At 40.2% G+C, this 18189-nt stretch overlaps 2 protein-coding genes across 4 annotated transcripts; one reads left to right on the top strand and one right to left on the bottom strand.

Annotated features, from left to right (window-relative positions):
- Nucleotides 1–912: 912 nt before the first annotated feature.
- LOC109511658 (calcium release-activated calcium channel protein 1-like) lies at nt 913–4274 on the bottom strand. The gene is made up of 2 exons (XM_019862895.1): nt 3952–4274; nt 913–1966 (listed from the first exon to the last, which is right to left on the bottom strand). The coding sequence occupies exons 1-2, from the start codon at nt 4063–4065 to the stop codon at nt 1421–1423; spliced, it is 660 nt and encodes a 219-aa protein (XP_019718454.1). The 5' UTR covers nt 4066–4274; the 3' UTR covers nt 913–1420.
- Nucleotides 4275–7424: 3150 nt separating this feature from the next.
- On the top strand, nt 7425–18126 carry kdm2ba (lysine (K)-specific demethylase 2Ba). 3 transcript variants are annotated; one of them, XM_019862757.1, is made up of 10 exons: nt 7425–7624; nt 10662–10883; nt 11104–11247; nt 11896–11982; nt 12261–12548; nt 12752–13563; nt 15026–15189; nt 15301–15462; nt 16485–16703; nt 17736–18126. In XM_019862757.1, the coding sequence occupies exons 1-10, from the start codon at nt 7571–7573 to the stop codon at nt 17915–17917; spliced, it is 2334 nt and encodes a 777-aa protein (XP_019718316.1). In that variant the 5' UTR covers nt 7425–7570; the 3' UTR covers nt 17918–18126. The 3 variants fall into 3 exon arrangements, with proteins under 3 accessions (XP_019718316.1, XP_019718317.1, XP_019718315.1); XM_019862758.1 differs by having other exon boundaries at nt 7428–7624; nt 10659–10883; nt 12270–12548; XM_019862756.1 differs by having other exon boundaries at nt 7428–7624; nt 10659–10883.
- Nucleotides 18127–18189: the final 63 nt, after the last annotated feature.

The following is an 18189-nucleotide window of genomic DNA, read 5'->3' as shown; positions in this document are numbered from 1 at the left end:
TATATATATATATATATATATATATATAATGTTAATTACATATATTTAACTAATTAAAATTTCAGTTTAAACTTATTACTGAATGAATTGCATTTTTAGTGAAGCTGAATTGATATATACTGTATATTTAAAGAAAAAATGAAAACACTAACTGTAATATAATTTTTAGAACATTTATCATGCAGACCTCAAAAGTCAGAATAAAAACTCTCCAAGTTCTCTGTTAAGAAAACAGACAATATTCCTGATATTATAAATATTTTGTACTATATTAACACTTTTAAAACTATCGACCAAATCCTTACAGCTGACATATGCGGTAACGTAACACATCTCCTGTTTTCTATCTACGTAGCAAGCCAAAGATCGCTGTTAGCTCGCCGGTGCAGCATATGTACCGTAGCACTGAGCTTGCCTTGACCTCCGACGGCCTAACGTGATGTGAGCACCTTGTACCACGCTAACATGTACGCGCCTAGCCCAGCGAAGCTTTTTTGAGACTGTCTCGGCAGTTCAGTTGTCTGAAAAAAATCTGTGAGTCTCAATTTCGCCATTCAATGTGTTTTGATGCGGTGCAAATTCTAACTGGCAAATTGCATGCAAAACCACTTATTTCGAGCCTTGATCACACTTTGTAGATCGATCCACAAATACGCAAATTCCTACAGGTTAAATATACATTTTAAAATTAAGCTTGCAATAAAATTAAAATTAACAATCATCTGTACTGACAATTGAGTACCTCGATCTGAATCCAAAAATAACACAAACTCCACACACCATGAGATATAAAAATTGACATACTGACAGAAATGTCATCATGATTATCAACACTAAAATATCTTACATATGCGATAAAGGACACAATTCCAATGAGTTCAACTAAAACATGCATCATCATTGGTTTATGAGTGAGCAGGATTTCACCAAAATTAGGCCACCGATTTCCATTAAACGTTGTGAATAGGTGGCATGTGTGCATCCGCAATTTTGTATGTGTAACAATGTGAATACGGAAATTTGCTTTAAACTGTTTTTGTTCTGCCAGAAATGTTCTGTGTCGATTATAGGCAGCCCAACAACAAATTCTTACTGTGAATTTTTGACAATGCAAAACTGAGAATATTACCTCCATATCAAAAAAGGTATTATGTTGATGGTAATGACCGCATGAATTCCTCCATGTGAGTTTGGCATGTTCAATGTTATATGGCGGGTTCTTATCAAAGCTTCAGAACTAATGCAGCATGTCTCGTGTTTTTCGTATTAAAATAATATGCAAAAATAACGTAAACAGGAAATCAAGAACCCTTGCGTGCTTGGAAGAGGAAAATGACTATTTAAGCATTGTCCAGAAACATTAACTTCACAGCAAAAAGCACTGCTGAATGTCCCATGCTCCTGCAAGCAAGCAAATTAATCAAGCGAAATGGTCAACAGTCTTCAGGTCATCATTTTCCGTCCTGTGGTCCAGTTGGTTCTGCAGCCGAATAACTTGCTCCAGCTCTCGGATCTGCCGGTCAGTTTTGTGACTGACCAGTGTGCGGTAAAAGTGAACGGCGAACACAATAAAAACCAGGCCAAAAGGTACCATGATGCAAGTGGAAGCGATGGCTGCCGCTTGGCCAGCACTTATGGTGCCGTTTTTTTCCGTGTTGCTTTTCAGAGGTAAAAATTTGACCCAGCAGAGGAGCATCACCTCTGTGAGGAAGAGAAGGGTACCAATGACAGTGGAAAAAGCCCAGGCCAGTTCAATGTGACGGTGCATACGCTCATGGGGAGATTCATTCACTGAGTTGAGGTTGTGAACATTGCTGACCGCCTCAAGATTTGGGAGGATACAGGTGCTAATCATGAGTGCAAAGAGGTGCACCGCGACTAGTACTGTAGTGCAGGCACTGAAGGCGATCAGCAACCCTGGAGGATAAGTATAGTCCCTTTCCAGCTGTACCTCCACCATGGCAACCTGGTTAAAAAAAAAAAAAAAAGAATTAGAATTGCATTAAGGAACAATAGTGATGTTTAAATAATTAATTAACCCATAATGCTTGGCAGTGTTTTTTTCAGTTGTGTGTACCTTAAATTGCAATACATGACCTATATGGTAAATGATAAATGTACATCAGGGGCGCCCACACTTTTTCAGCATGCGAGCCACTTTTAAAATGACCAGGTCCAAGTGACCTACCTACTTTTAGTCATTTATTTGTTTGTTTGAAAATATAATTGGAATTAGGTACAATATACATTAGTGTACCTTGAATAACTGCATGAATCATATTGCACAATACAACTAAAGTACATTTTTTAACCTCACTTTACTCTGACGAATTGCGCTGAATGGAATCAGCCAATTGGAATTTTCCTTTCCTCAAATTTCAAGGATACCAAGATCCAAAGACTTTTTTGTCATACTGAACCAACACACATTTTTATATGACATTGAATGAAATACAATCCCTGTGATCTCAGGTTACCCCCAGTAAGTCCCAAGACTTGTGAAAGTAACATAAAATAAAATAAATATGATAAAGAGATAAAGGTAATGCTCATTGAAGGCTTCAATGTGTGCAAAAACGCAAGGCATCAAAGATGTGGATGTCACAGAATGAAAATGAAAGAGGCTTGAACTTCACAAATGTACAAGATCATTTTGTACTTGACAAAAAGAATTGAGAGCTCAAAAATAAAGTGTTCAATGTTCAGGGATGAACCGGCATGAGGCTATGATGATGGCTTGAGTAGTTGAGTTTCAGTACTTAAAAAAATGCTATGTTTTTAAAATAATTAAAAATGTTTCAATAAGCGTAATTTAAATCTAAATCAAAACAATTATAATTATTCTTTCCTTAACCGTCCAGCTCTATCAGCTCCACATTCAAAATCATGTTGTTGTTCAAGTAGGCTTTTCCTGATATTTTTGTCGTCATATGTTAGTTGCTCCATGTACAGCACTTTGTATGCAACATGGCTGTTTGAAAGTGCTCTATAAATACAGTTGAGTTGAGTCAAGCCAATGGCCCACAGAGAGCTTCCAAAGTAGAGAGAGTGAGCAATCTTATTTTTCAAAGCAACCCCTTTGTACCCTTTTCCAGACTGGTATGTTGAGGACTGAATGGTAGGGTGGTGTTTGGTTCCTTCTGTGAAATAATTATTTTGATAATGAATTACATGAGACTAAAATAAAAAAAAATGTTTAAACTGCAAGTGCTGCAAAGTCTACAGTGAAATGGAGAGTCTAACAACGCTAAAATAATACATCACACAAAGCTCGAAATAACGAACTCCGTGCATTGCAGTACAGGAAAAACAACAAACAAACAAAACGACTTGGGCTACAAATCTGTTTCCAGCCTTCCTTATTCTATTCTGCTAATATAATGTATTCTTTGTATAATGAATTATCTTGCGTGGGTCTGTTTTTTACCGATCACAAACAATTGGAATTTAAACAGTGCAAGGGAACAAGTGTATTCATACAGTATGAGAGGACATTTCTAAACGTGAACTTAAGTGCAGTAATGCGCATATTTGGGGCTTACTTGATCGTCACCTTGCTACTCAATATACAGTACAGTATATTCAGTGAATGTATAATTCAGAAAAGTATTCACAATCACTTCCCTCTACTTACTATACAGTACTTCCACATTAAAACAAAACCAAGGGTACGCAGGTAGGCCATGTTTACACCACCGGAACATCCGTTCATGACCCATTTACTTGGTGATGTTTGTGAAACCAAGTCACTTGGCAATTTCGGATCGCGCGACTTTTTTTTGTGTGTTTCAAACTGTTTCCTACTAATTACAATCAAACAAAGACTAATGAGGTCATTGCGGGGGTGTTTAGGCAGGGAGCAGCACTGCACAGCAACAAGACCTTGAAAACACTCGTGTGCAGTGGAAACATGTTCGTTTTCCAGGAAGCAGAGACGCTAAAATAACTTACCATCGCGAATCCCGACAAAAGAGCTGAAGTGCGGCTGGTGGCTTTCAACTTGGCCCGGCTCAAGTACAATTTTCTCCATGACAGAGCCTGCAAGGAATGTTCGTTCAAACTCATTCCGTAAAGTTCCGAAGTCTTCGTCTGGCGTAGAATTGGAGTTGAACAGCTGGCTGTCTTGTGTGTTAAACACTGCAGTGACGGAAAAGGCGGAAGGAAAGCGAGTGGTCGCTGAAGAGAGTGCAAGAAGAGGAACACAGAGAGGAAAAAGAGAGAGCTATCCGACCATGACAAAACTTTCCTGCAACAGCTGACTGTCAGAAATATGAGCTACTGTACCCACAATTCAATGCAGTGCTGAGCTGAGCTGAGCTGAGCTGGACAAGAATGGCCCCTAGCGTCCGTGAAGGGTAATGGGTACCCATTTGTGCCCAAGCTGCTTGGCAAAGTAAAAGGCGCTTGACGGATCATAAGAGTTGAATCATAACTTTACATTTGCAAAAAGATATCGCTGTTAATTTTCATTGGCACTGTGAGAGTGGAATCAATGTAAAAACATTTACTGTGTGTTTAATATTGCGGTTGAATTTTGCAGTGGTTTACCAGGTTGAAAACCTTTCCTTGATACTTGGGCGTTCAGCCGATTTAACCAACTTCTTCATACCACACTATAATGTCGCAATTACAGTAACCATCATTCGCAATCTGTAGCAGTTTTCATGTTGTCTAATAACATGACTAAAACTCAAAGCAATTAAACAAACTGCATCATGCTAATGTGTATCAGTGTGGACAAATGACTACAGACGTCCTTTGCTTTTGTTGGCTATAATTTTTACTCAGACCAATCAGTCACAGGACTAAAAAATGGCCAAGCATGCTGCCATTATGAAGATTAATGATTGTGAAAGAAACAGTTGCATTGTAATCTTTGTCACACCGGCCAACACAACGGGTTCTGAAGGCCGTTGGCAGATTACTGCTTGACATGGCAGCATATTGCACAGCACATGGCAGGGTGAAATCTGATCCCTAAATAAATAAATAAATATATGACCACATGTATGGAAGTACTGAGCAGTGAAGGTGAAGCCAACAGAAAGGTCACAAGATTAAGAGGATAGATTGTTGAGAATAAATTAATTCAATTTTATGGAACAAATAATTATTCCAATTTCAGGGGGAAGTGTATGGCACTGCTTCAGATTAGGTTGAGGGCAGTAGAGAAGGCCTTTTTGGCCCTGACTGGTCAGTTCTATTATTTTTCTTATAGCAAATTAGTGGCCAAAATATCAGAAATTGTGTGTACAGTACACTTCTGCAAAATAAAAATAAACACATTGTTAAAATATATCTCTAATGGTAGCAATTAATAAAATCTTTCTTCAGGCACAATTTTAATACAGCTCTTGTCGCATCTGATTTTATTTTGGAGGTACATACAATGAAATGTGAATACAGTACATAATGTAAACATTAATTTAAAAAGGTTTGTAAAATGTAAACTAGAAAAGGAACAAATGCAAAAATTTCACAATTACACAATTCCTCTTCCAAGTTCCCCTTTCTCTGTTTTCTTGTAAAAATGATGATGAAGATACCTATTCTCCTACAAAAATAAATGCAAGTTGTCATTTTGAAAGACTTTTTACGTCGATTTCCAAATATCAGCAATGAAGTGATATTCTTTACAGATTTACATGGGACAGGAGATGACAACCAATCTCTTTTTCGTTAATGGACGCTACAGCTTCTTGTTGCTTTCAAACTGCAGACGTGTGCACATTTTCAGCATGTCATTGATCCACTGGTGAAAAGGGCACTTTGATTCACTCCTCCTTCATCTATAACTGCTTCAAACAACAAAGTGTATGCAGGAAAAGTGGTTAAGATTGCACGACTGTCTGTGTCTTATGTGTTGTGTTGTATTATTTTGTCATTTTATGTTAACTGTTCTTTTGATGGCAGCACGGGCACCCGCAGTAGCTCCTCTTGTTGTCTTGTCTGGTTGAGAGGGAAGAAATTTCATCTGTGCTGTATGTTGCACATACAGCGCATTTGACAATAAAGTTGTACTTGACTTGACTTGACTTGATTCTGAAAATTTGAAACCAAACAGCATAGTGGTCAGTATGTCTACCTCACTATTGAAAGAGTCTTGGCTCAAATTTAAACTCAGGCCCTCCTGTATGGGGCTTGCATGTTTTGTGGGTCCTCCTTCATCCGTCATTCCAAAAAATTTTGGGAATTTCGAGCAAAAACATCCATGTTAGGTTAATTGAAAACTCTAAATTATCCATAGGAGAGCGTGAATGGTTCTCTTGTGCCTGGTGACTGACTCCGGATCAATCCAGGGTATAGTCCACTTCACACCCAAAGTCAGCGGGGATAGGCTTCAACTCACAAGTATAGAAAATGGATGGATAGATAACAAATACAAGAGTCAAATTACTATGGTATTCTGATATTCAACACAGATAAATGGATATTTCTATCTTCACCTGCAGCTGTGGTGAAAGCGCAAAATAATCAAGGGTTGTATCAACTCAACTGGCACAGCAAGTTTCACCAAAAGAAGCACTGCTCTTTGAGCTCAGATAAAATATTCAACAGAGATAAGGTTTCAACTTTGTCTTACACCGACAAACAGATATAATGCTTGACAACAACTTGTATGAAAATAAGTTGATCAATAAAAAAACCCAAACCAAAAAATTAACCTGACCCTGGATGTGGCAAGGCCCAAGACACGGCCATTAAACGGCTCATCCACCCAGCTAAATATCTCAATACAGTATACGAAGAAAATATACAGAATATACAAGTAGCTAAGTATGTTGTTCAACTCATTGCATAACACAGCATGACATTACATTGCGTATGATGTCAATAATTTTTGTCTCAGCGGATTAAATGATGGATCTGAAGTGGATCGAATACTTGGTGTGTTGGTGGAAAGAAAACAATGTTACTTGTGAGGGTTTGTAGCTTATCGTACAATGATGTAAATGTTAATTTCTTTATCTAAAACACTCAAACGTAAGGTTCACATGGTTATTATCTCTGATGATCTGTGACTAATTCTACTGGTATGTCAAGTGCTGCAGGTAAATAAATGACATCACCGAAACTGAACATCAAAAACAAAAACTGACGCGTCTTTATGATGTACAGTACAATCTTTTGTTAATGACATATCCTCATTTCCGTTTGTTTTTTTTTTTTTTTTACCTTTTAAATGCTACATACAAGGTCCTCGGTAACAACAGAGGCCAATCCGGTAATGTGGATGCGAGGTACTTTCAGATTGCAATAAAGATAGTTAGGTTTATAAATACATGAACAAAAAAGTGGTGCATATTTAACAACTCTAATTCGACGTATTCTCTCTTTTTTGTTTTTATTTTTATTTTGTATATTTTGTTGGCTTTCCTTAAGAGGGAGGGAATAGTCCTATTTCCTACTTTTTGTATATGTATTGAACTCAACTTAGTACACTCTGCCAGCTGGCTGCTATTCGGTGTGATAGGAAGGAGGAGGGGCAGCGGGAGTGTGCAGTGTTCTCTCGAGTCTTGTTCAGCCATGTTAGATTTTTCTGCTTTTCACCAACGATGAACGCGGAGCCATGGCCTTGTCATTGAGTGGAGACGATGAGGAATATGATTCAGACTCCGAACAGGTCAGAGCTGATGAATTAACCTAAGTGTAACCTTTGCACATATTGATTTGTGATTTGAATGTAAATTTAAGCATGGGATTGAAATAGTATTGTTACGAGAGCTGTGTTAACACCCCCCCACCACCCCATTACCTGAGCACACTGTTGTATCCATGAGCTTTACTGCGCTGTCCTGCCAAATCGAAAGGACAAATATCTGGTCGGAACCCTTATTTAGGGATGAGATGTATTTGTACGCACAATAGCCAACCTTTACTTTGATTTTTAGTTCAACGAACCCGTTCACTTGATCAAGCAAAAACTCCGAGCGTCAAAACACAATGTTCTCTCTGGTCACCGTCTATCTGCTGCCACAACTGACCCATTTTGTACTGTCCACCACTGAAAGCAACCGCATAAGTTTCACACGGTTGTGACATTTCGACCCATGTCACTGGAACCACAATAGCTTGCTGCTACTATTCACTGGCTTTCCAAACGATTTGCTAGGCGCGTTTTCCTCCTGCAAAACTGTGCAGTTCACCCACTTCCTTAAGTTGCACTGTCTTTAAGAAGGCTCCCGGCCAAATGTTCTCAAAGCAGGGGCCAAGGAAGGGGGATGGGGAGAGGGAACAATGAAGTGTGTCTCCTTCTGTTGCATGGAGAACACTGGTCCAAATAGAACCGAGTGACCCCCATGGCTATCCGAACAAGTTGCAACGCTGCAGCTCCTTATAGACTGGATGGCACCTGGCTGCTGAGGTGTTCCCACTGCAAGTGTGCTCTAGTGAGAGGACAAACCTGTTTTGAAACGGTGGCAAAAGTGTGCGTCCATGGCATTTATTGGCTTCTCTCCTCAAACATGAAGCTGGTTAAGTGTGTTAACAACTGATCAAAACGAGTTATTGTGGTTTACATAATGCATAACATCCCTAAAGGCGTGGGATGATATGCTTATTGCATACTACACGTTGCTGGGATTAGATATAAATAAACATAGCCTACATATCACTCTTGTATTTGAAATATTTAATATTGAATAACTACAACCTATTTCTAAACTAATATCTCATCATGCAAGTGGTAGAAGAACGTCGACTTGAAAGTGCTTTTAGTACAAAAAGATTGTTGTCCTTGAAATTAAGATTCTTTTATGTCGTATTAATGTAAGTTGTGATGTGTAAATCCACAGATATGCATTTGGTAAGGTAAACTGGTTATTGTATCTTCAGATATCAGAGCAAGAATCTGATTTGCACACTGTATGCTCACAACATAGGGGCAGATATCAGATCAGTCTGATTGGACATTTACCGAGTGATATAATGCAAATGCCATTACATCATAGCCACATCATAAAGCTAAGAAAAACTATAGGTCACGTGTTTTGTTGCAAAATACGTTTAAGCGTGGGTGCTTGACTCCTGGTAATAAGCACAGATACAAATAATGCAGTCTTTTGTTTCCAAGTATCGTCAGGTAAGATTCCTAATGTTTGGCTGAATGAAATTTATCCCTGTTCCTAAACAACACCGTATTATTTCACCTTCTCACCTGTGCACCATTTTCCCATCGTGTGAAATGATATTAAGTACATGTGAAGAATATTGCTGCCAAAACTATTGTAATGACAGCTAATTCCTGAACTGAGATTGTGGCTGGTTTATTTAGTACATACAATAGACAGAAAAGTGTTAGCTAGCGATCACAAGGTCAACAACAACAACAATATCAATGATGAGTGACAATTACTACGCAGTACAATATTACTGCCGAAAAAAAAAAATTACTCCGTGACCCTCTCCTCCTGTTTGCCCTGTGATATTAACCAGTGTTGCGTCTGTGTTATGTGATTTAAAGATGATTCTGATATGTCATTGGAACATATCAAAGCGTCATAAGCAATTTCAAAACGATTCAGTCCACCACTACGACCTTATCCTCATTAATAAGCATAAAATAGAACGATTACCTTCTTGAGTGTGTAAATCCAAATGTAATGATAGGAAAAAGTAGCTGTGTTTTTGGAGAGCTTATTTTAACTTTCTGCACAAATGTACACAAAAGTCCCATCATACAAAATACTCCTGAGGCCAAATATGAATTGTTTCTGTTCAACATAAAGGAACATGTTTTCACTTGATAATCAGGGTAGCAAAAATGATCCGGGTTAAATAACGTCTTTGTTACAGTCAAATGACGCGGCTTTGCTCTTGTTTTAAAGTGGCAGCTAAACACAATGCTTGGGTGTCTTTAACCTGGAATGTCTTGACAGTCAGCTTGACAAGACAACTTTTGGCGAAACACCGGTTTCCCAGTGTGGGCAAACTGGCTCACTTTTTCAGACAATTGCATGGCTAACCTGCTGAAGCAGTTTAATGTGTCATTTTTCCACAACAGCCTTTGATACGTTTCGCTGAGTGATAAATAGTGATCCATAAAAGGCAGTTGTATAGATGACTAAATTGTTTCCCAGGCTTTTAAATGTCACTCATTTCCAAGAGCTTTAATTACAATCATTACAGTAATAACAAGTATACAATTGAATGCCTCGCGTAAAACATAAATCTCTGCACTATCATTTTTCATGCATCCCCACAGTCCTTAAGAATCGTATCCGCCAGCAGAAAGGCGAGCGTGTTGCCTAGGTAACGTCTCCAGTTGGAAAAGGAGTCTGTGTAATGGCCTGTGATTTGTCTTTTTTTTTTTTCCCCCTTCAGTGATTTACCATCTTTCCATAGCAACCAGAGGGGTATTAAAAGAGATGATAGAAATCCACATGGAAATGATATTTGACTGGTGTGTGTCACAGTTTAGTTAAAGCTATGCCTTTTTTTTAAAGTCTTAATTGTTTTGCTGAGTCACTCAATCTCTATGCACTACATCCTGCTTCGAGGATAATAGCAGGCTTCTGTAACTCATTTACAAGTTAAAATACTGAATAAGGCTAACAAATAGTATTGTGTGGTTGTATTTATAATTTTCAATTAGAATGTACTATTTGCCAGAGGTGTTTTTATATATATATATCCCTTGTTGTTTATTACTCTTGCAGCAGCGTGCAGCCAATCGTCCGAAGCCCAAGATGGCAACACCTTCGGCTGTTAAACTACCATCCAGTCGTAGCTCATCAGGAGCCAGACGGAGGAGAACGCGTTGCCGAAAGTGCGAGGCATGCATGCGGACAGAGTGTGGCGAGTGTCACTTTTGCAAGGACATGAAGAAGTTTGGTGGTCCAGGCCGCATGAAACAGTCCTGCATTATGAGGCAGTGCATAGCAGTGAGTCACCAGTTTTGTTTTTTTCTTTTTTCAAATGGCTTGGATAACATTGGCAGGGGTGGAAGTCCATTTTATTTGGAACTGTTAGCTCTCACCTCCATTAATAAGTGGCAAAGAAACGTGTAAATAATACATTTAAGACATACAGAGTACTGATGGACAAATTCCAAAGTATTAATTTCAAAATCAAATATTTTCTGCTCTGTCTTTCCCATCGCAGCCTGTATTGCCCCACACAGCCGTATGCGTGGTGTGTAAAGAGGCTGGGAAGGAGGATACACTGGAGGAAGAGGAAGACAAATTCAACTTCATGTTAATGGAATGTTCTATCTGCAACGAAATTGTCCATCCCAACTGCCTCAAGGTACAGAGACGCAGCCTGTGAACATACACTCCCACTCAGTCAAATCACTCATCTTGTGATTCAGTAGTTTAGTCTTACGCCAGGAATGCCAGGTCATCATAAACTCACAGAAGTGACTCAGTGGTTTTGACTGAAGGTTCTTGAACATAACATGTTTGTATATGATGTCTTGTGAGTGTGACATCATCAAATGGTTCAACACTTAGAGTGAGACCTACACTGCAGCATGTGACAAAGTTGAAATGGGTTGTGAAAATTATGCACTGTATTTACTAACATTTAAGCAAAATTATGTCACGCAGGAGACACACTATCATTAATGCGTTGAATAGAAGAGAGTTTGCTGCTAGCGTATCCTTGCTCAAGCAATGCATTCAGTGCAGACTTTTTTACAGTGCGCTCCCATTTTGGTGTTGTGTATCACTGGCAGTTCTTTCCAGTTGTAACACTTCAGACCGCACATCCACTTCTCTTTTACAAAAGCTTCACGGTCGAATTCTGCACATTAATGATGGCTGAGGTTTAACTGTTAAACAGACCCACACCGCACTCACTTTCACTTCCTTGTGTCAAAGCAAACTGTACTCTGGGACACTATTAAAACTATTGTCGTTTTAATGTTGCTGTATTTCTCGCTGACCTGTTAAGGTGAGTGACGCTTCTGGCGTGGTGAACGACGAGCTGCCAAACTGCTGGGAATGCCCTAAGTGCAACCATGCTGGAAAGAGTGGAAAAGTGAGTACAAAGATATTGGGAGGAGGTGGCTTTAGATTGCGCGCGCACACACACACACACACACACACACACACACACACACACACACACACGTGAAGGATGAATCTTATCATTATCCAATCATTGCTTTTTATATTTTTGCAGTTTTATTTTATAGTACCATAATACACCTGTCTTTATATATGGTTTAATAGTTAGAATAATATATACAGCTCTTTAATGTATGAGGAGCAATAGGCTAAAGGTATAAAGTTGTCTCGCATGTTTCCCCCCTTTTGGTATTAAAGCAAAAAAGGGGTCCAGGGTTCAAGTACGCCTCCAACCTCCCTGGCTCTCTGCTGAGGGAACAGAAGTCTATGAAGGAGGAGGGGGACACATCTTCTTCAGTCAAGAGGAGACCTGACAGAGAAGAGACACCCAGGCATCGACCCGAGGAGGCTCTTCACCGGCCGCCGCCCATGTTATCCCCTGGTAGCATTCCCCGACCCCGGCTCGAGGATAAGCTGAGGAAGAAGAGGAAGCTCTTTGATGAGGAGGAGGAAGATGATTTCAGAGGAAGGAAGCAGGTTAGTGTCAAAGAGCCCCTTCATCCCATTTTGGGAATGTTGGGCCTTCCCACTAAGTGGCAACAAAACATTCCAGTATTGCTTCAATGTTTCTTTGTGTTCATGTTCTAATTTAGTAACAAATAAATCACGGAGTTAATGTTGAGAAACAATTTCACACACATTAAGCCAAATAAATTAACTGCTTTTTTTTTTCCTCGTAGGAAAGATCAGAAGAACCTTGTTTTTCAAAAATATTGCAGCAAATTAAGATGGAAGAGGATGATGCGTACGAGGACGATGATGACGATGGAAGGGAGCTTCATTTCCGGGGTTTTGTAGAGCGAAATGGCCGTTTGGGTGGAGCGGAGGACCTGGCAGATGACAGAGACTATAAGAGTGATCTTTTGAATTCTTCCCTCAAAATGCCTATTGTGGACAGTGACCACTCCCACTGCAGCTCTCCGCAAGCCGGCCCAAGCAGCGAAGGCGGGAGCGAGACCCAGGAAAAAGGCCCTCGACCCAAAGCTCGGCGCAAACGGCGTTTACCTAACAAGGAGCTAAGCAGAGAGCTCAGCAAAGCACTGAACCAGGAAATTCAGAAAACCGAGGACTGCCTGGCCAATGAGAACCGCCAGCCTCTTAAGGTAGAGCCAGAGTCTGAAAACGAAGAACCCAAGAGGTTGTTCCACAACAGCAATGACATTGGCGAGCAGAGGCCCCACCTTAAGACCAAGGAGATGAATGGCACCCCCTGGGAACTGCGCCACTTCTACCCAAGTCAGATCACTCCGCTGGGCTTCAACAGGAGCACACCAACCACCCGACCGGTGCCTCCGCGCTCGCCGCCCAAGTGTGTCCAAATGGAGCGCCACGTCATTCGGCCCCCGCCAATAAGCCCGCCTCCAGATAGACTACCTCTTAAAGATGGCAAAATGCATGTCCTCCAGCGTGAGGTCTGGATGAAGATATTCAACCACCTCACGCATCAGGAACTCTGCTGCTGCATGAGAGTGTCCAAGACCTGGAACAGATGGTAAATGTAACACACAGCTAAGCATGCAATAAAGTATGTGTCGGGGTGCTAATGTTTGGAGAATGCCTGAGGGATGCTGTCAGACCTGGAAACGTAGAAGATTTCAAAATCAATTTCAATGTTTACATTTTCAATTGGCAATTAAAAAATGAGAAGGTGACTCATTATATCAGTTTTGAAACTTACACAAAAAGCCAAAAAATGACAGATTTTCCCACGTGTATTTATTTATTTTGCTCAGATATCAAAGGTACAAATTTGAAAAACAAGCCTCAGAGCTGGGTTAGATTTTGATGTATAATTTGACATGTTCATGCGACCCAGACATTTGGTAACAAGCGTCAGGAAAGAGCCATCAGTCTTGGATGGGAATTTGGTCTTTATTGGAACAAAACTTTTTCCTCTTCTGGAGGAAAATGTTACAATTACTTTCACCACTGTTTCATGTCCACATGCAACACTCTATGTGGACTAGTACATTTTGGGGCATTTAAGCCCTTCAACAACACCATTATTTGCACCCTTTTTTCAACCATTGTGCAATGGTGTGAGAAAAACTGTCGACAAATGGGTTGTTTGGAAGGGCATGGCTAAATAAAGTCTGGTGTAAATAAACAGACCACGCCCAAGGCAAACGTTCATAAACCGGTTCTGACCACAGCAATGGCACACTGTATCTTCTGTGTCAGACGTAAAGCACAAAGCCATTACAATAAGGTTTCAAACACTTTTGACCCTGATATACCGGTAATATGACTGATGGATCATTATTATATATTATATTTTTACTAATTGTGGTATGACAACCAAACTAACCTAGCTGTAATAATGCTCTTTACCAAACTTTCAGGTTATGAAAACATGACTAATTAATGAGTAAAATGAAACCCAATCCTTTGGCCCGTTCGTCCATTTGTCAATGAAGTCTTTTTCATCTGAGCCCCAAATGGAAATGTGAAAAATCAGGCAAATATTCACTTTTTTTCTTTTTCAGTTGCAAATTGAAAACGTAAGCAGCACACAATAGAAAGATTTTGGCTAGCAGGACATCATTAGGTCCATATGACATAAACGAAATGACTAAATCGGCATTTTTCAGCTCCAAACCTGATCTGCTTGGTTAAAAACATGGCTGAACTGTAACCAACTCGATACACAAACACATGCATGTTTCTGCCAATTACGTTGACATTTCGTCAAAGAGTCCTGATGGTTCGGAATCACCCTGTCTTTTTGTTGCACTGTGCCAGAAAATCAAGCCAAACAATAGACACCAGGCTTAGCCTTTAACCTGTTCCAGTTGAACCAGTTTACCAGGTGTTTAACACACTCATCATCAAATTCAGCCATTTGTCAGCAAATACTTGTGCTGGTGGGGACTGCCACATGCACTGACTGTGATGCATGTTGAGGCCAGGATCCACACCACTTAGCACCCCAACTGTCTGTTTCTGATGGCCAGGTGCTGCGATAAAAGACTCTGGACAAAGATCGACCTGAACCGCTGCACGTCCATCACGCCACTCATGCTGAGCGGAATCATTCGGCGACAGCCACTCTCTTTGGACCTCAGCTGGACCAACATTTCCAAGAAACAATTAAGCTGGCTGATTAACAGATTGCCAGGTACCTACCTTATCGCCAGGCGTTGCTTTTTGCCTGTTAAGATACGGACCATTTTTCTTTTTTCCAGTTTGACTCTACCTCAGTGCGCTAAAGTGTTGCTGTTTCTGTCAGGTCTGCGAGTGTTAAAGTTATCGGGGTGTTCGTGGGCGGCTGTATCTGCACTCTGCACCTCCAGCTGCCCACTGCTACGAACGCTGGACGTCCAGTGGGTGGAAGGGCTCAAGGACGCACAGATGAGAGATCTCCTGTCACCTCCCACAGACAACAGGCCGGGTAACTTAGAACTCACAAAGTGGACCAATCCAAGTGTCAAATTTCAATTACTGTAATTAAACTAATCTTCATACATAAAAAAGGAATATCTACAAAGCATTTCATTCATTTCACCAAATAACTTCATGCAGGGATATAACGGGATATCTTCACGCAGTCAGTACTAATCATGTTGTTACGTGAAGTTTAGAATATCAATACATCTCAATTTAGATAGCCCTTTCACAACAGCTGCACATGTAGCAAAATAATAATTAAATAAAGATAAATGTACATTTGTAATCTTGTCAATTATATTTCACCATTCATGGTCCGTGTCTCCATGGGGTCGCCATCGTCGATTGAAGTCAGTCGGTGAACTCTGGGTCTTTTTTTTGTTGTTGTTGTTCTGACTTCGCAGCTCGGACCTCCCAGTTCAAAGGGTCATTCCAGTCCTCCTTTCCTCTAATCTGTCATAGGGCTGGGCTATATAATTCAATATCAGCATATATCGTAATAGACACGTGATCAAAAGCAATAAAAAATGTGCTTGAATGTCGTTGTTGTAACCCGGAATGCAAAGTGGCTCATAATGTATATGGAAAAATGTTGTGACTGAGCATGAGGTCATGACTTCACTGGACAAGCTTGAAATTAATCTGGGGCTTGCCTTGACATGTTTTTTAAAACATTTTTTTCATTTATTTTTAATTCCCCTCTCCCTCTACAGCAAAGGTAGGGAACTCCGGTTCCTCATCAGCAAGCTCTGTCGAAGCCTGAAACGATCATGATCAATTGAATCGGGTGTGTTGAAGTTGGAGCGCTCTAAAACAGGCAGGATATGGCTCTTGAGGAACCGGAGTTCCCGACCCCTGCTCCACAGTGTAACTCCGGACTTGCTTGAAACTTGAAGGTTCAGACTTGAGACTGAGCTTCGACTTGCGCATGTGTGACACATTTCCACGCCTGCTAACTTGTACCTTGAGCATATACCGTAAGTAGGAGTGACTGAACATGTCTGTGTGCGTGTCGCTGATGGACAGGTCAGCTGGATAACCGCTGCAAATTGCGGAATGTGGAGGATCTGCGTCTGGCAGGCCTGGACATCACTGACACATCCCTACGGCTCATCATTCGCCAGATGCCTCTGCTTTCCCGGCTGGACCTGAGCTACTGTAACCACGTCAACGACCAGTCAGTCAACCTGCTCACAGCGGCGGGGACCACCACTCGAGACTCACTCACAGAAATCAACTTGTCAGGTTAGGACAGCAGCAAAGGAGGTTGATCTGGGTTGTGAGCTACACTAGTTAGACCACTAGCTGGCTCACACCTCTTAAGTCACTACATTAAGTTTCACTCGCATACGTACAATGTAGTCAGTGTTGCCATGTTTAGAACAGGAAGGCCTGGAGATCGATCCTGGCCATTTTCTTACAGAAGATTCAGCCGCCATATGATAGAATGCGTTTCCAGAGCACAATCAGAGAATCTTCAAAGAAACACAGGGGTCTTGGAAAATTTGAATATTCTAGAAACATTGATTTAGTTCAGTCCTTAAATTCAAACGTAAAACACACACAGATTCACTGTGCACTTGCCAAATAGAGGTACTTTTCAGAATGCCAATTCCTACCTCATTTCTACAATAGAAATCAATTTTTGATTATGTATTAAGATGGGGAATTTGGGGTTTTCATTGACTGTAAGCAATAATCATCAAAATGAGAAAACAAAATCATGGAATATTTCTCTCTCCAGTGTGTAGTAATCATATCTATACACTACATAGGAGTTTCACTGTTTGAATTGGAACTACTGGAATAAATTAAGGTTACTGCAATTTTGTAGTCATTGAAATGTGCCTGTCGGTCATTATTACCAAATTTGTCCATTTGAGCTACATCGTGTTGAAAGACGTGTCTTGAAATTTTTCTTCAAAATTAGGTCTGAATTCGGTTGGCACCTTCACATTGAAAGTATGTACTTCGTCCTCTGCAGACTTTTTTTGACATACCAAGTTCACAGTGAATGCATAAACGATATTAAACACAAAAGCAGATTCAGTCAAAGTGAACATACTACAGAAAGATTCATAACAAGTGAATCAAACAAACATGTCGTAATGAATAAAAAATATAATTAATCACATAAATGGATTTATACGAGGTGTGACAGTACTTGAGTTCATGTAGTTCAGATAGATTACCACAAATCTACCAGTCAAATATCAAGATTGTTTTGCCTTCTCCGAATACAAATTTACTCATTAGTGTTCTTTCTTCCCCAACTAGTTTGTAACCGGGTCACCGATCATTCCCTGAACTTTTTCAAGCGTTGCGGGAGCATCTGCCAGATTGACCTTCGCTTCTGCAAGCAGGTGACCAAGGCGGGCTGCGAGAGGTTCCTCGCCGAAATGTCTGTGAGCGTCCCGTTTAGACTGAAGGAAGATAAATTGCTGCAGAAGACGAGCTAGTTCATAATAATCAAATAGATCGAATGACAATTTGCACTTAATTGGGATGTTTTTCTTTTTATACTGGGCCTGCAGTAGATCTCTTAAACGATGTCACAATTAAAAGAATCAACAGACTGAGGACCATAGCAAGACAGAAAGAACTAGCATGTGTTTGTGTTGAGATTGTAGATCTTTTATATATATATATATATATATATAGATAGATAGATAGATAGATAGATATACTGTATACACACACACACACACACACACACACACACACACACACA

Source organism: Hippocampus comes, unplaced genomic scaffold (genome assembly GCF_001891065.2).
Source record: "Hippocampus comes isolate QL1 unplaced genomic scaffold, H_comes_QL1_v1.1 scaffold147, whole genome shotgun sequence".
Lineage (NCBI taxonomy): Eukaryota > Metazoa > Chordata > Actinopteri > Syngnathiformes > Syngnathidae > Hippocampus > Hippocampus comes.
Note: the sequence above shows the minus strand (reverse complement) of the source record. Positions and strands in the feature narration are given on the sequence as shown.